This window comes from Hoplias malabaricus, chromosome 9, assembly GCF_029633855.1.
Source record: "Hoplias malabaricus isolate fHopMal1 chromosome 9, fHopMal1.hap1, whole genome shotgun sequence".
In the NCBI taxonomy this organism is placed as follows: Eukaryota; Metazoa; Chordata; class Actinopteri; order Characiformes; family Erythrinidae; genus Hoplias; species Hoplias malabaricus.
The window spans coordinates 12,788,453-12,816,352 of NC_089808.1; the positions used below are offsets into that span (position 1 = coordinate 12,788,453).

The window sequence follows — 27,900 nt, forward strand, 5'->3', positions numbered from 1 at the left end:
TCTTTCTGCATATGAAACAAAATTCCATCCATTTTCTTGAGGCAGCGCCTATAGCTGTGGCTGTACTTGGTTGCCTTTCATGTCATGGACTGCTGCTCTCCATGTATTTATGGAAATGTTTGTCACAGCTGGTAAATTGCTGATTTGACAGGGTTTGTGTCTCATATTCTGCTTTTTAGCCAATAGGGAAAAAACCAAAGTACACAGACATAGCTCAGTGCCACCATAAGTGTGGATGTACTAGACACTGTTAGCCCAGAAGTTATAATGAGTGAACTCTGCTTCTTTAAATTGCACCCGTTATAGACCACACATGCAGATTGTTTAATCTCCATAGAAAAGCACGAAAGGAAATACTTACGATGCTTGATTGTCAGTCATTGCCTAGAGGATACAAAACAGTGGGAGTGTGTTCTGTTACATTCAGTATGACTTGGAGTGCCTTGTGGCACCAATGCCAATATTTGACTTTACATATATGCTTGTTTCTGAAAGACATGCCTGTAAATTAGAAGCTGTTGCTGAAGCCAAGGATCAAAATTACTTTCTTACCAAATTCTATTGATTAGTGGCATTTGAACAAGATATAGTCACCCACAGTTGTAAAGAGAACTGTGAAAAATAGTGCTGTTTTTCTCTGGGACACCGCCAAACGATAGACATGCTGTTGAAAGAACGTTCTTCTGGGCCAAGTAACTGATTATGTGACAGCCATTTGTTTTATAGCAGTTGAGCTGTGATTAAAGAGTAATTTACATGTTGGGGTTGATTGCAGAGTAGATATTACACCTCATTCAACACATTTTACAGACAGACATTAGCTAGTCCTTTTATTTCAATGGGGTTTTCTCAGTGAACAATGTCCCTTTGGAAGTATGTGTTTTGGATGTTAATGAGGAGTTTCTGTTGTCACAATATTTACGGATGTGGACTAAGTCATAGCTTTGACACTAAAGGATGTGATTGCAGGGATGAGAATTGCCATTTTAAGAATGCTGATTGAATGCTGATTGGACAGTGCTTTGGTAAGCAGCAAAAAAAAAAATGTCCAAAACCTAAGATTAAGAAAGACCTTTTTTTGGGGGGACAAAATATTTTCAGAGATTTAGGGATGTTTGAATGAAAGTTAGCACTGGTCACTAAGACTAGCTGGAATACAATGTAGTAATCCCCATATGCTTATGGGGTTCACTTATGAAAATGTGTTATTTGGACTCGTCTAATATTTGTTTGTGTAGAGGTTCTTAAGATATGAATTAAGTGGTGTTGTGAGTGTTCTACCCTAAATATACAGATGACAACCGATACACAGCCGTCCTGGCGAATTAGCAGATGGAGGTGCTGTTTAATGCCACAATGCACATGATGGGATATACTGTGCAGACCTTTTTTTTATTATTTATTTATTTGTTTACTATTTTTCCCCCTTATACTAACTGCTTACTAAATTCACTACCCAGATTTATATAGCAGCATGAGATAGAAATCACAGTGATAATACATAGTGTGTATCACTCTGTATTGGCTGCTTTTTTATAAAAGACTGCTTTATGTGAGGATAAATTGGTAGATATTGATTGGTTTGGTTCACAGAAGCCACTTTACAGTTGTCCACACTGTCTTCATTCAGCATCTGTGTTTTTGTATCAATTTATTTACAGTATGCTGTTCTATACGAGCTGGTTTTCAGTTGCTTGACATGTTACCACTGGCTGCTTTTGTGCACCGAAAGGCTTGCATGCGTTAACAAAGAGGCCACTCTGTGCCTGTTGAGGATTGAGGGCTTGCTGTTAATGTACAGTACATTATGTGAATTAAATTTGAGCATAATTTGAAGACATATTTGCGCTGGGTGGCCTTTCAGAGGATAAGAGCTGAAAATAGGTCCCATTTTTCCAGCACATTTCTGTCGGCTGTTAGTGCAGATGAGAAGAGGCAGAGAGACAGCTTAATATTTAAGCCCATTCTACTTTGGCTTTCTCTATATGATCACATTAGATAACATGCTACACATCATGTTCAGCTGGGAGAATGTTGCTCACAGGGTTTGGGTGCTTGGTGTTTTCAACATTAACATACACTATATGACCAAAAGATCATAGACACCGACTAATAAATCTTTCAGGATAATAACGAGTTCTCCAAGTGCTGTGATAAGAATGTTGATGAGGCCACATAAACATTGTGAGAAAACCACTCCAACTCATCCCAAAGTAGTTCCACAGCTCCACAGTCTGATTGTGGTGGGGTTTATACTGACACAAGTGAACTTGAGCTCATGTGCAGCTGCTCCAGTGTTGCATTTCATTTCATGCTTTGCACAAATAAATGTCTGTGTCCACAATAGACGCACAAAGTAGCTGAATTCACTAATCGTAAGGACCATGCGCAAACATTTGGACATGGAGTATGTGCGGGGATAAAGGCATGTCCACAGATTTGAAACGGGCAGTGATGGCTTCTTTCTGTTCTATCTCCTTGCACTTTGTATGGCAGAGCGGTATTTCTGGACTACTCCAGACTCATCATGAATTTTGCATGAGAAGCTGGATAGTGTGGAAGCTCACACATTTGCTGATAAACTGTTTAAGTGCTTAGGCATTTAAATGTTTTATGTCAAAAATGAGACTTTTTGCTTCAGCCTCAAAAACCCGACTGATTCCCACTGTCTCAGAATATCAGAATAGTGTGATTATATTGCTGTATACTGCTATGTGCACTGATACGTTTTAGAAACACATCTACATTAACTCTTCTGTGACATCGTGACCTGGTGCTAGTTTCTTAATTTGGATACAATGTCAAGAAGAATATGACACAAAACGTGCAAATGTACAGAATAAACTCAAATAGGACGCACACAGTTAATAATTCAAATGTCCCTCATTATTACAAAGATACTGTACCTATTTAACAGTTAATATATTGTGCAGACCTATTGTCCATGTTTACACACATTCATTTTTGGCAGTCAGGAACCTGCCACTATTACTATTAGATGTAGTCACATCTACAACACAACATCTGGCCTGGTAGGAGTGGCTGAATTGGCTTGTGGCTCAGTGGGACATGGCACTATGAAAGAGGGAGGGGCTTGTAGGGATGTGTTTGTTTTGCTGGTTTTAACCACTAAACCAAACTGACCCCAAATCCTTCACATCTGGACACTGGCTAGCCTGACCATCTGATAACCCAGCTGTTGGAATCAGAATAACTACACATTCAACCCTTATGTCCTGGACTCTGGTGTGTTAATGTTTGTAGCTTTTTTTTTTTCTTTCAAGTCACTAATGAATGTATTTTGCAATATCAGTGAATCATGCAAACATTTTGTTTAGTCCAGTGACTGTATATTTGTTCTGTTGCTTTTTTACCATGCTGTTGTAAGGGTACCTGACACAAGTTGTGGAGCAGCTGCACATGAGCTTTCAGTTTGCTCAATGCCAGGCAATGGCCAGAGGGATGTATTTGACTCTGGAGAAGTAGAACTGTTTACCCCTTGTTGAGTTGATCATTTTAAAACACTGTGAACCATGAAGCAGTTAATGATCATTATAACAGACAAACCATATCCACTTTTTATTCCGCAGTTACTAAATCCTGTTTGATCATTCAACATCTCTTTGCCATGTACAGTTCCATTGGAATTTCTCTTCCTCTGTTCTAGAGTCAAATACAGTAGAATCCATTTTGATGTGTTCTCCTGCTTAGTTCATCTGCTTCCACAACACGCAGGATGCCATTCGGCTAATACAGATGAAATGCTGAAGACGGAGGGGAAAAAACAAGCTCCGCAGTATAGGCATCCAGTACAGCCATCTGTGTTGCTATGGCAACATGGCCTTGGACTTTTCCTGGTCCTCACTCTTTGCACTTTGGTAGCTGCTGGAGATGAAGAGGATGGCACCACTCACTCTTCAGTGTGCTATGGGGGGATTTGAGGACATACGTAGCTGATATGAACACATTCTCTCATTGCTTTTAGCACCTCATATTAAACTGTTGTGATAAAAGCATAGCCTTAATGTTGTACAGTATGTGTTCCGCTCTCTTGCCTTGTCCCTCTGGTGAAGTAGAATCATTAATCAATACAGATCCCAGAACAGTCGTAGTGTTTGTTGATTACAGATTTTATGGTACCTGTGGTTGCTGACAGCAGTTTTCAATAATGAGAAAATATACTGGAAGGTATAGTGATATTTTTTGTGTGGCAAAGTAATTATTAATATATTGTCCATATCACACCTTAAGCAGAATACTCTGGTAATATTCTAATGAGATCAGTCACTGCAAAATCCGTCAAAATACAGAAGCTCATTTGATGTTTATTGAATGCTATCCAGTTGGTCATCAGTAGCACAGATACATTCCCCCACAGCAGGACAGAGTGTCTTTTTTTTCAGCAGCCCTACCCCTCTCCTTCTGCCCATATGGTTTAGCACAGATTAAAGGCGTTTGTTGTCTGCTCCTACCAAAGGATTAAGCTCTGCAGTTTGGTTGTAGCGAGGGGGAAATTAAAACCAAATCCCCTGTCGGGAAAAGGGAATGGTTTGCCCAGTGTTAGAGAGACGTGGCTGTATGTGAATGTCAGATTTAAGGGAGTGGTTGCTGGTTCTTGAGCTTGGTGATGGTCAAAACATCTCCAAAACAGGAGGACCACTGACAGGTTTATGGGTTCTCAAAGCTCTTTGATGATACTTACAACTGAAGACTGGAGCTGTGTATCAATTCTGATTTTCTTTTTTTTTGCACATTTCTACTGACCACGCGGAAGTGCGTAGCCCCTATATCACAAAAGTGGACACTCACAGTTCAGGGGAAGTTGGGTAGGAAGGAGCGGGTACACTCAACCTCAGCAAAAAAACAAAAAAAAAAAAAAAAAAATAGCATCCCAATAAGCTGATTTCTTTGTTGATTTTCAATATTTATAACAAACCCATAGTTGTATATGTGTTTGCTCAAATGATCTAGTAAACTAAATATAGACCAAATGAAGATGCATGGTTTTTGCTTCACAGTGACACTAAGTATATAAGCATTGTGGGCAAGGTTATGCATCTGATGTGGATAACATCAGTGTCCACTCATTCTCTCACCCCTCATAGGGCTCATTTAACACACTTCAGTTCAGTTAACGCAGTAATGGGATGTGCCTTAAGATGGCGTCAGGGATTTCCCGCCAGGAAGTGGTGAGGTGAAATTGGTGAGGTCAAGTTCAGATCAGAACTTAAACACAGGGCAGGAACACTCCAAGAGACTTGATGGTTTTTAACCAAGTGTTTTTCAGTTGCCATGTCCCACTGTTACCCCAAAAACATATCTCTTATTCAGCAAGCGTCTCAGTGAGCAAGAACCTCTATATGATTAGTTAATTCAGCTCAGGGTGCTCATTGTGTAAGGCGAATGTCTTAAATTATCACTGTATGGACAAGTGGTCAGCTAAGGTTCCTTTATAAATGAACTGTATTAATAGTTATTAACAAATATAAATTAGTTTGCCCCCTTCGCTGCAGAATGGATGGTGCTGCATCACTCCAAATTATGACGCTCCTATGTTCAATTCCGATTAGGGTTTCATGCCACTCTAGCCTACATTTGGCATTGAGCATGGTGACCTTTGGCTCATGTGCAGCTGCTTCAGGGTGCCATTTCATATAGTATGTCATCACTGTTATGCAAAAACATTGTCTGTTTTTGACAATAATTTTTACATTTTTGCCTAATATGAAAGTCATTTGTCTTATTTTAGCATTTCATGATGAACAAAGCAAATGAAATTGCCCAAATTATATGAGGAAATACCTGTTTACATTAATGTCTATTTGAAAATGAAGGATAGTTTACCTTGTTCATGTTGGAGATATACATTTATGTTCTGTCTCTGATGATATGTTTACTGTAACTGTTCTGATGATCAAGTCATGTCTTCACAGATTAGTGCTGGGCAATATGTGCACAAATCAATATCACGATTAATTTTATATTTTACCATGATTATGGTTAATGAACAGTTATTTTGTTTTTGTATTTCTGACCCTCATACTTCAGCGATGAGGCTTGTACTGTAAATATGCCCCAGTATTAAATATGGGATACTTTTTTCTAATGTTACTGGGAGCTTGTTCCTCTCTTGGTTTTTTGAGCACTGTTTATATTTGGTGTGTGATTGTGCTTTGGTTGCTGTAACTGTTATTTTTTTTTTCAGTGATTATGTCTGACTTCTTTTTGTTCAAAGTCAAAACACAACACATCCTAACCAAAGACGCCTTGGAGTTTAGGTTGCTTCCATGTTAAACATAGGGGAAGAATCATGTGACTACAGCTTGGTAGTGTGGTTTTAAAGGGACAGTACATGAACACACAGTGGGGACATAACCGAATAAAAATAATCTATATAATTGATATAGATAAGGCTTTGTCAATTAGAAGTTCTGATAATCAATTTCGATTAGTTTTTGATTAATTGCCCAGTGCTATCGCAGATGTATGGAGTAAGATTGGTTGTTTTGAGGAAGCTGGGTTTGTCTCACATAGCTACGTTCCCAATCAATAGGAAATATTTGAGCTGAAACAGTATATTTTATGATTAGATGTTTTTCCATGTAGTCTGTTTCTCATTGGTTAGTGTAGAGAATGGTGACATTTACCTCTGGTGGACACACCACACACATACAGACATTTACACACACTGAAGATGTCTTAAGCTTGTTTAAAGCAAGAAAGTGAAATGTTTTGTATATCAGAGATGAGAAAAATCACTTTAGGGTTCAAGAGGTAAATGAATTGCACATTATTGACCATGAGCTGTGATCAATACATTTGTTAGGAGCTTCATCTGGCCGCACCACAATCAATATTCAGGGCTTATGCTGCTGGCTAAAAATTCCATAGCATACGCTGAGAATGACATAATGTATTTAGCTTTGCATTACTTTTTGTTGCATTGTGGATGGTTGCATCTTAGCATACTATATTAGACCAGAACAGTATTCTGTAAACCACATTAGCACAAAGGCATGGTATCCATCATCCACTATAATCTTAATGCATTGTAGACTTTGGTTTGCCAAGATTTTTAATGAGTTGCATGTAGCTAGGATGTATGGTTGCCACCAGGCTAAGTGTGCTCATCCTCTGGTGTCCAGTGTTGTCTGAAGACATATGATCCACACTCACCTGTCTTCCTGTAGGGTTGTAAAGTGGTTTGACCATGGCAGGATTCTCTTAGATGTTTCCCTTATCAGCATTTATATTATATATATAATGTGTGTGTCAAAGTAAGTTAATTTGCCATTTCTGATCCTGACTGTCACTGTAGACATATTAAACAGTCAGTCAAGATAATAACATCAGAAGAGTTTCATTATTTACTCGCTTTAATTATTTGATGTTTGCTGTATTTTGAGCTAGGCGTCTAGCTAGCTAATGAGCTGCAAACATACTGTTAAAGTGACAAGAGGGAGAGCAGTAAACAATTTTCTGTACATTCTTTGGGCAATAAAGACACCTCTTTAATTCTGTCAGACGAAGTTAGCAAGCCATGAGGTGCCACAGCATTGCTGTGGACATTCAGAAGTAGATCCGCCTTCAACCCAGTCCTATCCCAAGCCTTGTTCATGTAACCCTTGTCCACTTGTCCCAAGCACATGGCTGACTCTCCATTCACATGCATAGCTGTGCTGGTGGGAGTAAAAATAGCTAGGGCTCAAATTAGCAATGCAGGAGAAACATTAGCACTGAGTGGCTAGCAGCAGATAAGTGGTTTCTCTGTTTATGGAAGGAGTTGGATATTTGAGCAGTAAACAGACAAGTGGGTAAGAGCAGTGTGGTGGTCCCTTGCTAGTCAAAAGAATGGAAGATACGGAGGAGCAATATTAGTTTAGAGTTTGTTTTAGTTATTATTCGCTAGTTTGTAGTTTTAATTTGTTTTGAACTTTTTAATGGCTTGAGGTTTGTTGCCTTTTGCAATGGGCAATGCAGCAATGCGCAAGGCACACCAGACAACAAAGGACAGTCCTGAGAGGAATACCCCTTATCTCAGTCATGTTTCTGACCAAGGCCAGAGCACCAAATCCTTGGTAAGGATCTGCAGACCCTATCAGACACTTTGGATCTCTACTTCTCCACAGCTGGATGCTTTAAAACAACAGTTGGACCCACAGTTTGATACTTAATTTTATACTAATTTTGACTTTACACTGTTTCTATCTACAGTTAAAAATAACCCCTGCATTCCAGCATTTTTTTATCCACTGATGATTTTTTTCTCAGCAAAAGTGTTTAAACATGTCATGCCACATTTGTTTTGATATTGTATTATTTCTGTTTGCACGGTGGCAGTTGGTGACCTCTTAAAGTTGTTTACATTGCTGGGAAGCTATCCAGAGATATCCAGTTGCAAATTGGCATATGTTGAAGCACTGATCTCTGTCCAGTTTAGTCTCTTGCTCTTTGCTGCTGGAAATAACAGCCTGATTGTAAACTGATTGTAACAACATTTCTATGGTTGTACTAATAAATACTTTAACCAGAAGGTATGCTTATTAACTAAAACTACAATCAGATCACAAGGTTCTGCATGTTCCTCTTTCTTGCAGTTTCTAACCATCACCTACTTTTCTTGGTGTCTACTAGAAGATGTTTGTGAAATAATATGAATTTGTCAACCCTCATGTAGTTTCAGTATAATAGCAAAGGATTTACAACTTTTATGAACATCACATATGCTTTATAAACATCAAAAATGTTGGATGGGCAGGTCCACAACCTTCTGGCCTGTGTTCAGGAAAAGGCCTCATAGCAAGTCATCTGCAGGTTGAGAGCTGTTTATCTTGGCTAAACTTTAGGAAATATTGAGTATTAGAATTACAGTGGCATGCTAAAGTTGTTTAGTACTGATCAGCTCAGTGAAATGAAGCACATCTCTGAGTTAATTCTATAGAGGACATCAAGAATATGACTCTTGGCATGGAAGTCCAACAGAAAAGTTTAAAGGGTAAAGTGATGCAGGGTGAAAGTGTCTTAAATTTGTCCTCCATGGTTCCTCCTGTCAAAATTTGCAGTTCTGTAGGTAAATGTCAGCTGTTAATATTTAATTTATCTTGCCGTTGGTTGCCTTGTTGGAAGGGGTGCAAGAAACAAGGAGGCGGGTATGTGCAGTGGGTTTGTTTTTTTTTTAAACGAAAAGGTGAAGAATGTATACACATGAACTAAGAGTAGAAACACTGAGCACACAATGACTGACATACAATGACAACATAGGACTAGAGAACACTGCTTTAAAACATACAGGCCAATGAGAACCACCTGTGAGCACACAGGTCACGTGATGACAGAAGCCCACATATGTAGGGGCATGGCTATGGGGAAAAACATGAGGAAACCAAGGTAAAACACAGGCACAATACAAATTAAACAAAACGGAGCGCAAGGCATGAACGTGGTGCCATGTCCAGTTTTATGTAATTCTAAGTTGTAATGAGAGCTGATAATCAAAGTCATATCTTAAAAAATGGCATAAATCTTTACTTGAGGTTATATGTCTAGGGCATAAATCTACATGACTGCTATATAAACACCTCATGACACCTAACATAAAGACTTATTCCAAGAAGTACCAGATAACAGATGTTTGGATCATAGCTGTCACACTTTTGGCACTTATGGCTCGGTTACGGCACTGTCAGGAGTTGTGTTGGACGGATGTGAGCCAAATGTCATTAACCGGGCTTGGCTTGGTTTACGGCACAAATTGTGTGGGCCGGACATGGGCCAAATATCGATGTGGCCCAGATTCTGTCTACATCACACCTGATATCTGGCAGATATGTGGTGGACCTGTGGCTGAGTTGAGGCAGACAGACTCACCCTGAGTCAACATCGTGGTCTGTGTCATAACCTTTTCTAGGGTAAAATTCTGACAGCTTTAATGGAAATTGACTGTCAGAATAAGCTTTTATAAATATTGATGTAGGATTTGGCAAATTGTAGGCAAATCCTACAATGTAAGGTGTAAATGGATGTCCGGTGGCCATATGTACATTAACCTACAGTGAAGTGTTACCACACATGGTTTATATGGAACTTTACTGAGTCACTTAGAGCTTAATAGCACGACTCTTCTCTGGTCACTCAGGGTTCAGGTGTTTCATGCCTCCCTGCTCTGTAATGGGTCAGGCTTTCTGTTGTCATGGTAACACACACAACCTTTGACCTGTGGTCCAAAAAGGCTAAGCTAAGAACGGTTTTGCAGGAGCTGAGTTGCTGAGGAGATTGAGATACAATTTTAGAATTTGAAAAGAATATGAAAAATGGGAGAAGTTTGATTGACTATTGATATTATTATTCCAGCATCTAATTTAAAGACCTTCTAGAAGAATAGAGGCTGCAAACTCTCTGTTAGCAGTTTTAGTTTCAGAAGAAATCTTGGATGAGCAGATGTCCTTTTTGATCATGACGTTTATCTCATGATACACTGCTATTATGTATGAAATAAAACACAATCATGCATCAGAGAAACATAGATATCAATGTTCGGCATTGTGTATATGTGGTATTACAGTCGCTCTGGCTATCGATGCCTTCTGTGTTTTCTAATTCCCTGAGCTCTCCTGTAATTTTCTGACTCTGTTTGCACAGCTGACTGTGTGGAACTGGCACACAGAGAGAGGCATGTGTGTGTGACCGACAAGTGTGTTCATGGTACAATATATTGGCTGTTCCACAAACGTGTGTAAATAGTGTGAGCAGGGATGGAGTGGGCAGGCATGCCCCCTGTGGCTGAGAAGAGCATGTGTAAGAAGAGAATTTACTGCTCTGGCCAAGAAGCAGGGCATGATTTTTCTGTTCAAAGCGCATGTCTCTCTATGTTTTCTATGCTGTTACTTAAATGCTGTAGCACACAGGTTATTTGCTTTATTGGAAATACTTTCGTATCATGTTTACATTTCCATACACATACAGTGGTGTCAGGTAAGGCAAAAACACTAACACTGTCTGAAGCTTACATCATCATCAGAAGGTCCCAAAAATAATGGACAGGGTGTCCAGGAGAGCATAAATGACCTTGTTATCTGTGGAGTGGCTGGATAGATCTTCTTCTCCCTAATGACTAAGCACCACATTTTGCTGTCAGGTTCTGTGTTTAGTATTCTCCAAGTGTACACTGTTGTTTTCTTTTGGTTATCTAGCTATATTGGGGGGGGTATCTTCTAGTCTTCACTGTATTAGTGAAGTGTGACTGGGGCAGTCAAAAATAAAAAATATACTGTATGTAAGGTGTACCTGTGGTATCTTTCACTCAGTCACTTACTCTCTCACTGTCTCTCACTCTCATGTGCTCTCTCTCTCTCTCTGCTCTATCCTCTCTCTCTCTCTCTCTCTCTCTCTCTCTCTCTCTCTCTCTCTCTCTGTCACCATTGCTTTCTCACTCTGTCACTCTTTCACCCAGTCACCCATGAACTCACTCTCATGCAGTCATTCTCTCATTTTGTCATAGTTACCTTCTCTATTTCCCTCTCCCACTCCCTCTCTCTCTGCCTGGTTCTCTCTCTCTTTCTCTCTCTCTCTCTCTCTCTCTCTCTCTCTCTCTCTCTCTCTCTCTCTCTCCTCGAGCTGTTATGGCTCATGACTCAGAGGAAAAGTTGTATTTCTGGCTCAAGCTGAGTGTTTTTTTTTTTTTTTTTAAACGCTGCTGAGATGAAAAGTGCTGCAGCATAAACTGTCCCCTCCTCAGTTCCTGTGTCCTTGACGAAGGGACAGTGCTGCAGAGAGCGGATCAAATGACCAAGTGAGATGTAAATCACGTCAGGACAATTAACTCAATCTTTTAGCAGATTCAGCATGACTAGACCATTGTGATGGATATAGTTTACCACTGGGCATTTTCCACACACTGATGCAGGAATGATGCTAACTGATGACATCACGGTTAAAGCATGTACAGCTCAACCTTGACAACCTGTGAGTAATAATTCCCCCTTTTACTTTACTCTGCTCTGAGCCTTTAGGGAATCCACGGTTCCATTTATTCAGCCCGTTACTCAGGGTAATTAATAAACTTTGAAGGCTTCATAAATGATATCTGAGAATGATAACTTGTTTACATGAGCCCAGGGCTTGCCAGTGGATCTCTCTCTCTCGTATCCTAATGGTCTGTATTGTGTAATGGTGCAGTAAACAGTTTACTCTTACTGTGTTTTGAGGGTTGGCATTTGAGTGAATGCTGTGGTGAAGGTTTAGGATTTCAGGAATAGTGTTGTTTTTATTGTGTGCTGTGTGATTGCAGCAGGTGCTACTGAATGTGCTGACGTGTGTGTGTTGTGCATTTGGGCCTTGTTTAAAGGAGTAGTCATTGTACCCTCACACAAGACTAAAAGTATTTATGACAGTGATTATTGATTAAAGTTTTATTTTCTATGAAGTACATCTCACATGTGATGAAGAATCAGCTTGCCTTTCACTCCCTGAATAAACCAGTTCATACTCCATAGAGTGGGACCCTCACATGGGGTGAGTCCTTATTAGCACATAGTCTCTGATATATCCAGCTTATCATGATACTTTTATTAACATCTTTTTGAATTACATTAATCTGATTCATCAAAATATCTGAACGTTGATTGGTCAGGGTGTTCTCCCCGTGTCCGTGTGGGTTTCCTCCGGGTGCTCCGGTTTCCTCCCACAGTCCAAAAACACGTTAGTAGGTGGATTGGCCACTCAAAAGTGTCCGTAGGTGTGAGTGTGTGAGTGAATGTGTGTGTGTGTCTGTGTTGCCCTGTGAGGGACTGGCGCCCCCTCCAGGGTGTATTCCTGCCTTGTGCCCAATGATTCCAGGTAGGCTCTGGACCCACCGCGACCCTGAATTGGATAAGCGGTTACAGATAATGAATGAATGAATGAGTGATTGGTCAGGATGCTCACAGCTCATAGTAAAATGCACTGTGATTGGTTAGAGGAGGAGTCATTTGCATATTTCAGTGTTCTGCCTCATCAGCTAAAAACACCATAATGACTAATGAACTGTACATATGTATGTCAGGGAATTCTAATTCTAATTCCAAACACACACCCAGATGCACTCAGAAAGTGGGCCCCAGGTCTTGGCTGAGAACTAGGATGTGTTACAGTAAGATATTTTATATATGGCATATTTTTTATATATGACTATTTCTCCATGTTTAAAAATGCTGATTAGTGAATCTAGCTAAGGTCACAATTCTCAATGCCAGGATTCAGCTGCACGTATATAAAGCCCTCCAGTGATTGACTGTGAAACAGTGGAGTGAAGGGGCTACATCCAGTACATCCAGTTTGTGTTCCTGAACTAATTGAAGTTATGTAATAACATAATTTTGTGAGTAGGACCACGCCCAAACTCCTATTCTCAGACCTATATATACCCCACAAATTCATTTCCATGTCGGACAAACTTGCTTCATTTAGTTGAGGAGACGGCTCTCGGCTCAACTGCTTCACTACGTCAGCTCGCTCCTCCGCGCTGGGTCATTCCTGCTTATCCCCATATTCGGAGCCATGTTCGGCCATTATCAAACCCACCAAGCCTCCTGTTTTAAAACTTGCTCCCACCTCTGTCCCGTCTCCACCCTTTTCTCATATTCATTTATCCAATGGGGGGGTCCGGCTTCATACGCATTTATAAGTCACCCTGAACTCTTCCCCAAAGACTTCTGAGTTCACCTCCCTGTTTCAGCCTCTACGGGCGTGGTCCGTACTAGCAAATCATCCCACATTAAAACATCCCTCACTAATGCTTTTTGTGGCTCAATGTGACCAAATCCTTTGAGAATCAACTAGGGCTGGTCAATTAATCGAAATCGACATTCAGAACTTCTAATCGACATAATCTTGTCTATATCGATTATATTGATTTTTTTTTTTTTTCTGTTATGTCCCCACCTAAATGCAGAGGCTGACCAAGTGATTCAAGCAGCTAATTCCAAAGAAAAACACATTATCTGTGGTTTGGATGTGCTGTGTATTAAATTTAAGATGATGACACTGAACAAAAAAAAGTCAAATGTAAACACAAAGGACAATCACACACCAAATATAAACTGTGCTCAAAAAAACAAGAGAGGAACAAGCTCCCAGCATCATTAGAAAAAAGTATCCCATATTAAAATACTGAAGCATATTTATAAGCCTCATCACTGATCTACGTATGAGGGTCAAAATACAAAAACAAAATAATCATTCATTAATCATAATTGTGGTTAAAATATGAAATTAATCATGATATTGCCCAGCACTAGAATCAACAAGTTCCAACATTTAGTGTAAACTTTGACTGAATTGTAGACGGTTTTACTGCAGAGAAGACAAATATGTGTCTAATCAAATCAAATGTATTTGTTTAGTGCTTTTTACAGTACGTAAACTGTAGTGTATAATGTGCATCTTGTTTTCCATTGGATAAAACAAAATACTCAAACGAAAAGCTTTGTTTTTGACAGCCCTAAACTGCAATAAGAATTTGTGTATGTCCCTTTTAATGGCAGGGTTTGTTGTCATGGTTTCCTGTAGGCCCAGTCTCCGTGGTTACTGGGCGGGGCATGGATGTTTCCAGTGGCATTAGTCGTCATGGGATGTTGCATTATTCATAAATCCTTCACATAGTACACTGATTACAACTCAGAAGCGCTCTCTGAATGAATGTTTCATGTAGCGCTGGCTGGCCCCAGGCCTTTTGACACAATGCTCTGTAATGTTTCCATCTGTCTTTATTTGCAGAGGCTTTGAGGATTGTTGTCCACTAACCTTTGAGGCTCAGCTAAGAACGGGCTTAGGCTATAATGCTTAGGGAGGATGAGATGGGATGCATGCACTGATACATCCTTGGTGTTGTGATGTAATATGAATTATGGCCTCCCATGAATATGTATGGATTCTTGTGTCGAAAGGATCTTTGATTCATTTTTGAGTGTGTGCTCTGAATTTGTCATGGCCAGTGAATCATGTCACTTTATGAAAACTCATGACTCACTGAAGTGCTCACAAATTCTCATAGCCATGACTTTCTCCTGCTTTATCTGGGACTTTTTTGAACACAAATGTCTCAAACACGGTTTCACTGAATCATCGTTATCTTCATATCTTAGTCCATAGTCCAAGGCCTCTGTGTGGTTAAGTCAGAATATTTATGTGGGATGTTCAAGGACAAACAGTCCTTTCACACTCACTTGTCATTCACGTCTGAGCCAGAAAACATTGTTTGGCTCCGGATATTTTGTCATTCCTATTAAAGATTGAATGAGGATAATGTAAGAATCTCTTACATAATTCAGCCTGGGAGGAATTTGTTGAATATTATCAGACTGTGTTGGTGATCTGTCACCGGTTCTTTTGTGATGCTGTAAACAGTTCTCCATTATCTGGGTTTCAGTTAGTCCCCATACACTGCAGACAATAAACCTGCTTATTGTTTGGACAGCGACTGTCTGTTTAATTTCAGCAATTTGGTTTTTATCATTAGAATATTGACATCTTGGGTTTAACAGCCATATTTCAAAAAAGCAGTGTATTGTCAGTATATTAACCTAGAAATAATTATGATAAAGAATATTATTTTCATTTTAAGGCCCTTTATATAACCACTGATATAACGATAATCAAAGAGCATAATAATGCAGCTACACCACTTTAAAAAGCAATAAACATTTAGCAAAAACTTAGTTATTAGGAACAATCAAACATTGATAACGGAATATAAAATATGTTTAAATATCCTAAATAAATAGAACATCAAATAAAACCTTTTATTTATTTATTTAAAACACATTTTCGTAAAGGCACCCAAACACAGAGACCAGAGAAAAACAGAATGGAATACAGTGACTGGTGAAAATATTTGTGACATTCATTCCTATGTAAGCACAATGGGCCAGTATTGAAAACTTAAATTATTAATTTATTGAGGAAATGTGCATAAATTGTTAAGTCAATAATATAATTATTTTGTCAGGTCTGTAAACTCTAATACTCAATACTATGTGTTGATTAGAGAAGTATAATGTCCCCCAGCTTTGAGCTGATGCAAAGGTCTTTGACTGTTGTGTTGCTTGACAACGTTAGGTTACTGGTTAAAAAAAAAAAAAAGATCAACCCTGGTGGATGAATGGGTTATTGCAGTTATCAGTAATAATTTAAGTTTCCTGTTTCCTACTGTTGCCATTGCTCGAACTGAAAATTCAGGTCGAAGGACATTTAAGGTCATGGTTTTATTACTTCAGTGGGTTGAATATCACTCTCCCCCAGGTGAGATGGGTCTCTCCTTAGAGTGACCCTGTGAGTCTCCTCTGTATATCAGTCCCAACTGTGAGACAGACGCCTGGATTCTGGCACCTGCTGCGGAACCCAGGGGGGAGTGACTACCAACACAAACAGGTTGCATCATGCTCCCAGTCAGGATTTATACTAATCTCTGAGCTTCTTAAATGTATTTGGATAACTCTCAGCATCCAAACTGACAGCCTGAGCAGATGTATATTGTGTATGGAAGTAAGAAATGATTTATACTTTTTTATTTGTGGTATTTGGCAGAAGCTCCTATTCATAAGAGCAATCATTTGCCCAGGAATTCTTATTGGTATAGAGCGATGTGCATGCCTGTGTAGAGGACTGAATCCTAGTCTGAAGAAAAGGAATTATTCCCACTACATTTACACAAGCACGTTATAGTTTACAGTGCTCTACACAGTGAGATTTTTTTTTCACTTCACCTTAAAATACATGTTACAGGAGAGCACAATGTAACTTCTGTATTATTTAAGGTGGAATAAAAAATTTAATATTAGAAGATGATAAATAAGAAGCCAAATTTAGCTTCATCATCATTTCCTGCCACAATGCATTTAATCCATATACAAATGGAATCACTGTTCTTAAGGGTTTACATGTTTCCTGTGGTTTCACACACACACACACACACACACACAAACACACACACACACACACACACACACACACACAAGCCAAGTTCACACAACATGTTTTTTGTGAAAAACATAAGATGTGTGATGTTCAGTAGGGATACGGTGTGGTGTTTTCCTTATCTCTGTGTGTTTCAGGCTGCTGTTGTTGCTTGGTCAGTGCTGACTGATGCACTGCAGTTCTATGCAGCATTCGAAGAGAACTTTGCTGCTGGTACCAGAAGTGCTGCATACTAACTATTTTACCTGAATGTGTTAACTGCATTGTCATTGCCTTTTATACGCTTGTGCCACTCTGACAATAATGTACATTTGTGAATTTACCAAGCCATAAATTTTGCCATGCTCAAAACCTAGAGGGTTAAAAAGAAGACCCCCAGTATTAGGCTGTATTAGAATTGTGTATACATTCTCTGGTGTAATGGCACTAATCAATGATAAGAGTTGGGATACTGCTTGTGATCCAAAGCTAATTATCAGTACTTTACATAACTGATATTTGTAGCTAAATGTCATCAAATCCTCACAGAAATGTTCTAACATCTCATATAAGGTGCTGTCGTTACCTCAAATGTCTTCTAATTTCAGAAGAAACTATGAATAATGAGACGTACAAAACCCTTTTGGGATGTAATGGTATATAAGGCTTTAATAGAGATAACATCAAAACAGTAAACTACTACATAATATAAACTCATGTGTGTAATTATACCTGATATATAGACATTCAAGAGACTTCCTGATTACTCAGATTAATTAACCAAGAGAAAAAACATTGGCCTCGAAGCTGATGTGTTTTGTAGTTGATGTAGTTCATTTTTTATTATCTTATGCCCATTGTTGATAATGAGGTTAAAGTGCAGGAGATTGTGTCTGTGGCATTAATCTCTGTTCGCAGATAGCTATACCCTGCCTCACCATCTGGATTCAGAATGGACCGTGTGTTGGTCAGTGGGAGCCGTTTGGCTACTACATTTTCCAGATGACCATGTGAATACTGTTTAAATGGATTTCTGCAGCATTACTGAGTTATATCCAGGGCTATTAGATTTATTTCCAATTATATTGGCAGTCATTTACAGTCAAGATAAAGACCATTTTAAGAAATAATTTATTTTTCTTTACCTCTTAGCTTCCAGATGAAGTGAGAGTTACACATTGAGCTCTATATAAAAGTGCACTCTTGGCTTTAATATAAAAATGCAACTTTTGCTACATTTGTAAACATGTCGGGTTAGGGTTTTCTATTAACCCGCATGTATAGCAGGTTAATAGAAAAGACAGCCAGAAAACTGGATAGATACATAGACCCATAGATCAGTTGCTAGGCTAGCAGGGATAGGTTGGAATGGCATTTGTGGTCCAGACCTAATCAGAGGTGGACAAAGTGTCCAACTTAGCTGAGTCAATGTATGGATACTTTCAACCAGCATGTACCTTGTGTGAGGTGGTTACTCTTATGTTTCTCTTGCAATAATCACAATAATGGCCTACCATTTAGAAAATAAAGTTCCATCTGCTGATTTCAGTGATGAGTAATGAGGACATTCATACATATGTACTGGAGTTAAAAGTGTAATACTTGGGTTTGAAATGTCCTTGAAACTTAAGTAAAGTACAATTACTTGAAAGATTTACATGGACAGTGTTACAGTTTCTCAATAAAAGTGTTTTTTTTTTTTTTAACGGTCCAAACCTGGACCTGATCATCCAACATCTAACATCAACACTATAGCAATCACTCAATGCAACCGAATCCTTACAGAAAATGTGTAAAGCAGTATAGACAACGACCTATGAATACTACATTGGATAAGCAAGTGTCCTCAAACCGTTAGCCCTGTAGTTTAGGGAGTGTACTGATCGACTTAATCCTATAGTCCTATCAGTCACAGTTTAATAAATAAACATTGAAGCTTTTGTGATTGTGGATGGAAATGTAAAATACAGTTTAGGTGTTGGTTTGTGTTTGGATGTAGACATGAATAACGATCAGAATCTGAATGTTCTATTATTGCATCCCTTACTAATTACTATAATGCCTTGTTTACGCTGTTTCTGTTTCTCTTTTGCAGTCGGACAGCAACACCAGCTTCCTGCGAGCTGCGAGGGCGGGAAACATTGACAAGGTTTTGGAGTATCTGAAGGGAGGTGTCGACATTGCCACCTGCAATCAGGTTAAATTTATACTCACTCTCTCTAATAAATTTAAAACCTGACTGGATTAATTGAAGTTGAATGTCATTTTGACGTCACCTGTGGGACACTGTGTTAAAGCCATTAGTGAACTCATTGCCTGAAGCCCTTGTTGTAGCTCAATAAGTAATTTTTCCTGTGGGATTGTAGAACTCTCATCAGTCCACGTCAGTCCATCTGAAATGACATCAGTGACCTTCACAGAGAAGATAGAGCAACAAGCCTCCTTCTAAATGACCACTTGGTCATTCAATCAGTAACCAGACTAGAAGTGAAGAGGGCATGTTTGCACAGTTGGTATCACTTTTCAAAATATTAATATTGGTGTTAATACATTCAATTTCTGAATGCACTTGTTGCTTGTGTAATCTTTAAAGGAAAACATAACATTAAGTGCTATGTAAGGTCACCATGTCTAATACCAAGCATCAGTTATAAGGGTATAAAGTCTCCCTGCATTTATACACTCATATGGAGCAGTAGAGATACTCTGGAACTCAAGAAAATGGAGTGATGTTCTGGATTCAAAACTAATCTTGGAAAATTAAAGTAATATTACTTATAACAATTTGGTTTATATATAGTAGATCAATTACTTGCTAGCTTTATAGATCAGTATAGTGATCCATAGATCAAAGTGCCCAGATCCATGTAACTAGTACAATTGTCTGTTTTAAGGTTTACTCATCCAGTCTTTCAGATGTGCCCATAAAGTGCGCATAATTTTCATAGAAATATACTGACCAATAGAACTGGATTCTCTGAAGTAGATGCTTGTGCACCTAAGGTAACCACATCTGGTCTCCCCACTCCCTCCCTCCTTTTCCTCACCCTCCATTTGTCAATTTTTTAACTGAAGCAGGTTTGTATATGTTTCAAAATATTAAACTTTGTTGATCATAGAGGAGAATTACAGTTTAGTTTTGTCTGGTTTGCAGTGCACAGTCACTGTATTTTATACTGTAAATTAAAATATAAAGTGAGTCAAAAGTCGCAGGGCACATTTTTATCTGAATACCCCTGCAAGTAATGGGTGAGAGGTTGTATCTTATAAGCTATGTCCAGAACATGTCAACCATATTGAAAGCCGCAATGTTGGATCAAGGGCAAGCTTTCCAAAGGAAAAGTGGTCATGTAGCGTATCAAAGAAATAAAAGTGCGTCCTGAGAAATTTAACTCATCATGTCTCTCTCTCTCTCTCTCTCTCTCTCTCTCTCTCTCTCTCTCTCTCTCTCTCTCTCTCTCTATCTATCTATCTATCTATCTATCTATATATATAAATATACATATATATATATATATATATATATATATATATACACGGGACAATGAAACTGAAACACCTGTCATTTCAGTGTGGGAGGTTTCATGGCTAAATTGGACGAGCCTGGTGGCCAATCTTCATTAATTGCACATTGCACCAGTAAGACAATGTGCATCAGATGGTTCAAACATTGTGTCCTGATGGCGGTGTTGTGTATCAGGACGACAATGCACCAATACACACAGCAAGACTGATGAAAGATTGGTTTGATGAGCATGAAAGTGAAGTTGAACATCTCCCATGGCCTGCACAGTCACCAGATCTAAATATTATTGAGCCACTTTGGGGTGTTTTAAAGGAGCGAGTCAGGAAACGTTTTCCTCCACCAGCATCACGTAGTGACCTGGCCACTATCCTGCAAGAACAATGGCTTAAAATCCCTCTGACCACTGTGCAGGACTTGTATCTGTCATTCCCAAGACGAACTGACAATGTATTGGCTGCAAAAGGAGGCCCTACACCATACTAATAAATTATTGTGGTCTAAACCCAGGTGTTTTAGTTTCATTGTCCAACCCCTGACAAATATATATATCAGGAAAGATAATTTTTATTAATGATTAAATTACAGTTTTTATATAAGTAACATTCAAATCTCTGCTGCAAATGAAAACAATGTTAACATTGCCTCCGGAATAATTCAATTGAAATGCTTAAGGATATGATCTTCTATTCTCATTCAGTAGGGGTGGGTTTCTTTAGCAAGTTAGCATCCAGATGATTAAAAATGTGTTGGTATTAAGTGTCTGCAGGGGGAAACTTGAGACATCTTACTTCTGCTGTACATGTTTGCCTTCCATATTCTTGGTTACTGCACTTGCAGATTGAATATTTGAAAAACAATATATGAAGTTCTAAAACTGAGCCTAAATTATACAGTTTACAGCTATTTAAATGCCATTTATTTTGTATTAAGTATTTTAAGTAATATAGAGGTGATTCTGTTTGACTTAGCTTCCCAAATTTACCTTCAAGCCATCAGTATAGTCTGTACTTTCATAACCAGTGTGGGGCTACACCAGCAAATATGATTACAGTCTTACCATAAACAGACACCGGTTGTAGAAATCTGTGAAGAAATCTAGTTTGCCATGTTAACAAAGTTTCAAATACTTACAAGTGAGTGGACTTGTGCTTCATTATTTGTTATAACTTTATTACCAAATCACAACAGAGGTGTGGGAAAGCAGAGAGCGTGTAAATAGCTTCGCCATAGTAACAGTGTGTATGCTGTGTGGTAAACATGGGTCACATGCAGCATTTTGGATGGTGTTAAGTGTCCACTCTGTGCCCCATCCATTAACAAGTAACAGAGTCACGGCATTGATGCATATAGAGAACCACACAATCTGAAAGGCAAAGGGTTCTGTAGCTTGGTGCGTAGTTCTAGATTCATGGGTTTGTTGAAAGCCATTGGAAGATGATTGTTTTAAATTGTGTACCTTGCAGAATTACTAGTGCATGTCTCATTTGCTTTTACTATGTGGGTGGTGTCCTCGTCCTGGGCAGGCATTTGAAACTCTAGAATGGTGACCTTTATGGGGAGATAATTCAGTCCCTAGTGAGCGAATGACCCTTGTGAAGCACATACTGCCAAACATTTGTGTAGGAGAAAAAAGATTAGTCATGCAATACACAATAAGCTGTAAAAATATAGGGCTGAATGCATTAGCTTTTTTCACAGTTTTTAGTCGTTACTCATTGTGGGACTGAGGGATAGTAGATGCTTCTTCTGAGACCTTTAAAGCAAGCCACCATTTCTTTTCAAAACACTGCTTACATTATGGTACTGGACAGTTCAACACACATTTTCTCCTTTAAAAACATTAATAACTATTATGTAATTTAAATTTAGAGTAGTATCAATAGATTATGTTGCTTTACTTCCTATCAAACATATGCCAAAGTCTCTGACTTTCCATTTCATATTTAAATGTTGAAGCAGTGACAATCTAGCACCTGTGGCGACTGCAACATTTAAGGTGGAAATGGAAAGTCTGAACAAGAAGTCACTGAAGAAGCAGCTGATGTCAGCTTCATATCACAGAGAGTGTTTATTTAAAAAAAAAACATTTGGCCTTTTGTCATCACTACCATGTCATCATTGCACTGGTTAGCCCTGCTATTACTGTTCATAGGCTCATCTACAGGGGCAGCCTTGGCTGATAATCTTCCAATAAAATCTACATATTTTTGAATAATTATATTAATTGTAATTATAAAAACATCATTTTTATTGAATATTCACTTATTAACCCCTTCTGAACCATAAGTATAAGTCAGCATGCACATCTCTACTGGAAATTCTTGCTCCCCCATAGACATGTCTGCAACTGTGCCTAGCTTTCCTCTGTGGTGATTTAAAACTCAATTTCATGACCATGAAATCACCCTTCTAAATCACAGAACATGACAAACAGAGCAATGTATCAACACTCAGGTGGGCGTCTGGTCCCTCTGCTCATAATTCAGTTCAAATAAGATGCAGGTTACTATGTTCACCCTGGTTGTTTGAGAGTGTTGCTGTATGGTCAAAACTGACCCCATTATAAACATAGGACACAGTTAATTACTGTGCATGAGAACTCCCATGAAGCAGATTCACTGCATAGTAATATTTCACAGAGGACAGCAGCCCTTTGACATAAGATTTCCCTTCACCAACTGGATTTCGTCATTGTCAAAACAGAAAAATGAGCACACATTTTCAACTCAAGTGATGACTAACAGGAAGTTTGTCCCTGTAAAGCTAGTATGGTTTTGGAAAGGCTTTAGACTAGATGTTGAAACATTATAATGAGTGTTTAATGACATTTAGCAAAAAGATCATTAGTGAGGTCAGGTACTGACATTGGAAGATTAGTTCTGGATCACAAACCCCACTTCTACTCATCCCAAAGGTATTGAATTGTGCTGCATCGCTCCACAGAGTTCCACTGGCTTTGAACCCTTGGTATTGGTGATGACATGATGACCTTAAGCTGTATGCAGCTTTGTGTGTTAGATCATCTTTTTTCATTTAATCTTTGCACAATATCTGTATCCATAACTTTAAGGGATGTCTACAAATGTTGCCCACAATAAGAAATAAACCTTCTAAATATTACAGATAATTTGAATACCTCTTGGTTTACCTGATCTATTTTGGTCCATTATTTATTGTTGATTTGTGGAAATGTGCCCTGCCAAAAGAAGAGCCAATCAGCCACTGTTTTAATACTCAGTTATATTTCTTGTCTGTTTATTTGCATAATAAAAATGGCTAGAAACATGGTGATAAACCAGATCTGTGCAGTTATACATATGAAATAAGCATTTGAGAGAATAAGGTAATATCTTCTAGGCTTTCCAGCAGGGGCTGTTAGACTCTGGTCTGGTGTGGTGTGTGTGATTATGCTGGTGTGCTGATGTGTGAATGTAGGACAGAATGGGGGCGTAGGGAAAGATAGATTGAATTTAGCTGAATGCATCAAGCGTGGTGGGCAATATGAGAGAAAGATATCATTATTGTGATTGATCATATCACGATACACTTCTCAGAGGACTATCATTTCCTGCATTTATAAATAAAGAAGACAGATTTAGGTTGTTCACAAATTCTGAACACTTAGTCTATGCAGCTGCATAGTAACAAAATAATGGCTGCACAACTGTACAGTGATGGATGACGCCATTTATTTATTTATGTTGTATGTTAAAGAGTACTGCTATTTTATTTCATGTTCTATTCTCCTTTGACTGGGTCTTTTTGTGAACATTTAAATAAAACACATGTCTAGCATCATACTGCTGTCCAGCACATGCTGCTCCAAAATGTAAATATACCTTTTAGAATCAATAATGCCTTCACTGTTGTGCTAGTCAACCATGCCATGGGCGCTGGTTCACACCTATACCATGACAGAAATACGCCTTTTTAATGCACACTGGTAACAGTCTGGAGGGTACATTTCTTCTTTGGCCCACAGAACACTTGGCATATCTCTTTGAATATCATTATGTTAAATTATACATCGCTACTGTGCAGCAGATGCCCTAAAAAACGTTGGGGAAATCTCACCTGCAGTACGTTATGTTTCTCTGAAGACAGCAGGTGATTGAGCCCATTAATTTTCTTGGTGACAGTGGTAGTGGTTTAAAATTGAGGGCATTTTGTTGTGAACTAAGTGTGTGTTCTGTGGCCACACAGGAAATTACACGCTGACTAACTGGTGCTTTTCTGAATTGGACACAAATGTATGTAATGTGGCATAAGCTGAAACACTCTGCTTCTTGTGGGCATTGATTTGGATGTGAATTTATATAAAAAAATAAATAAACTCTAAACTTCTCTGTGTATTTGAACATACCCTTGATGGATCCACTCTGCAATCTCAGGTTTGGTGTTGGTGGATTGGCAAAAACTGGCATAAAATGATGAACGCCGAAATGCCTTCTAATCCCTTCTAGTAATCTGCACTGAGTGACATTGGAAAATAATCTTCATATCTCAACGAGGCTTTTACATGTACAGTCTATTTTTTGCAGCAAAATGGGGGGAAAACATCAATCTTCTTATTAGATTTAGATAACAGCTTTGCTAATCTAACATGCAGTCTTTCTGACTTTCTCTGACATTCTACTGGGCTGCCATTTTATAAACTCTTGCTGTTTTGTTTTTGTGGTTGTATTTATTAGCTCTGTTCACACTTCTCTGTTTATAAAAAATTATTTAGAATTTATGTTCCCAAAGCACCCCCTCCAATAAATAAATAAATAAATCCCCAAAGACACCCTAACCTTCATTCAGTACACGCAGATCTATGAATATATAAATAGTCCACACCTCTGTTTCTGCTTACCCCTCCATCACGTGCTCAAAAGCCCTTCCCCATAAGTTGAATTTCAGTTCTCACAGTCCTGACCAGACTCCTCCTGAATCACATACCAACAACAGCTCACTCACTCCAAAGAACCCAGTTCCACTGCTCTGCAGCGTAATGCTGGAGGGCTTTACGCATCTCTAACCGACAGTTGGCTTTGAGAATCCTATGAACTCTATGAAGTTAGCTTCATGAAAGTAGATATAATTTAGCTTTTTGTTTGTTTGTTTTTAAGACACTTTCTTTGAGATGTACACTTCAGCTTTCAATTGGCTGAATGCCAGCTGCCAGGATTCTTCTTGAGTCTGCCAGTTTTATTAATATCTCCCTCTCTAATGAACCATTTACAATCCGCTGGCACGTCTCCACACTGTGGTGACACAGCATAAATACACTCCACCCGAATCTACTTTTGATATTTAACTCAGTCTGATGTATCTCTATGTCATGATACACACTGAGAATGGATGAGGAGGTACACCCCTGCTTTATAGCACTAAATAGCACTTTATACAACAAATCTGTGTTTTTCTCCTCAATGTTTTTAAAGTGATTTTGCGTTAACCCCTGGTTCTTCTGCTCCTTTACAGAATGGACTCAATGCTCTGCACTTGGCAGCCAAAGAAGGACACATGGATCTGGTCCAGGAGCTGCTGGATAGAGGGTCATCAGTTGATTCAGCAACCAAGGTGAGGTTCTAAATGTCCGATTTCACATTGTTTCATTTCAGTCGCCTCAGAACAGGGTTGTAGCTCACTCACTTGGTCAGTCACTTAATCACACACTCACACACAGCAGCCACACAGTTTTGTCATGTATGTGTTATTTTCAGTAGGGGAGCAGTTCTTCACAACAATGACACTGTGAGCAGATGCCTGTAGGTGCACAGGTGAAGCATATGCCTTGATGTTTTTGTAATATGTGCCCAAAAGTTGACAATACATAACATTCAGTCTACTAAGGCTGGATAGAGGCTTGCAAGCTACACACAGCTCCACTCTGTAACTGCTCGGTTTAAATAATGAGACAAAACAGAAAATGAAAGTTGAGTGATGGCGTCACAGTGAAGTTAATAAATTCAATTTTTTCATCAGAACATTCTACAAGGCTGTTTTTTTTTTAAACACAGCCGAGAAACGGTTTAGCCACTGTGTTCAAGGAAAGATCCCCCGTGCATTAGAAAAAAGTTTAAATGTCACTCAGGGCTGGACAGTAATTCAATATACAGTGGAACCTCTACCTACGAACTTGATCCGTTCCGTGACCCGGTTCGTAAGTGGAAAAGTTCGTTTCTCGAGTCAATTTTCCCCATTTAAAATAATGGAAAAGCAATTAATGCGTTCCAGCCCACCCCGAAAGTCACCCTTTTTGCACTGATATATGTCTACAAAACTCTCAAATTAGTAAAAAAAAATGTACATGTAGCATTTCTAAAACTAAAAGAGAAATACAGTGGAAACAGTAATAAAAAGAAATAAAAAAGTTTTAAGTGGTTACATATTGAAGACGTGACGACTGGCTGGAGGAGTAACACAGGCACTGGCTGTATGACGGAGGTGGGGGTGGGTGGAATAACGGAGAGTAGGCGGGTGAATGTGGGGAGATGAAGTGTAGATACGGCTTAACTTAGCACGAATTTCGATGTCTGCTATTTACACTAATGCTAAATTGCTAAAGCTACAATATGCTAATCTTAAAAGCTCACTCAAGTCTGGGCGCGCTGGGAGACTCGCCTATTGGGGTCACTGGCCATTTCCAGCCACCGGCTCGGTGGAGGCTTGGGTTCGTTTCTTTGTTGGTGGAGACAAAAAATATTCAAATGCCCGGTTCGTATCTTTGTAAGTTCGTTAGTGTAGGCGTTCGTTAGTAGAGGTTCCACTGTATATCGCAATATAAAATGTTTCAATAACAACAACATGATTTTTAAACACATTTTCAATATTTCAGTATATGTTATTTACAGCATCTGTCATTGACTGACGGTCATTACAGGACTCTGTCATCAGTTCATTAAATAAATTTTAAAGTTAGTTTAAAAATATTACTATGTTTCTTATTTTTTCTTGGCAGTTTCTTGTTTGTTCTTGCCATTTTTCTGTGGCTTTTATATTGTTCATATCAATATCGGAATTATGCCATATTAACCGAAATTAAGAAAAATATTGTAATATAGATTTGGGCCATATTGTCCAGCCTTAATGTCACATTTGTGTTTTCATATGATTTACAAAGATTTGTACAAAATAATAATGTTAATAATAATAATTGAATAATACATTTATTAATAATAAGTGTATTCATAAAAAAAATGTAATAATAAAATGTAATCCTTTGGGGAAAAAACAACTAATTAATCCCACAATTTTCTAAAACAAATTGTTATTATTTATTTAATGTTACAGTTATATAGCGCCTTTCTAGAAACTCAAGGATGTTTTACAGTCAACACTCAACATTCAATCCACACACACACTGGTGAGAAGCATCCTCTCGATCAGGAACGACTGTCCACCTGGAGGACAGCATCGGGCACTAGGGTTTCACCCAGGACACAGCGCCAATCCATATC

The 27,900-nt window shown here is 38.7% G+C and overlaps 1 protein-coding gene across 12 annotated transcripts in view; it reads left to right on the plus strand.

Annotated features, from left to right (window-relative positions):
* ank2b (ankyrin 2b, neuronal) overlaps nucleotides 1-27,900 on the plus strand; it is a 134,737-nt gene that overhangs the window by 34,188 nt on the left and 72,649 nt on the right. For all 12 annotated transcript variants that reach the window (XM_066680547.1, XM_066680544.1, XM_066680554.1 and 9 more), the window contains exons 2-3: nucleotides 19,025-19,126; nucleotides 25,922-26,020. In XM_066680547.1, coding sequence (XP_066536644.1) covers nucleotides 19,025-19,126; nucleotides 25,922-26,020 — 201 coding nt within the window. The remainder of the gene's footprint in view (nucleotides 1-19,024; nucleotides 19,127-25,921; nucleotides 26,021-27,900) is intronic.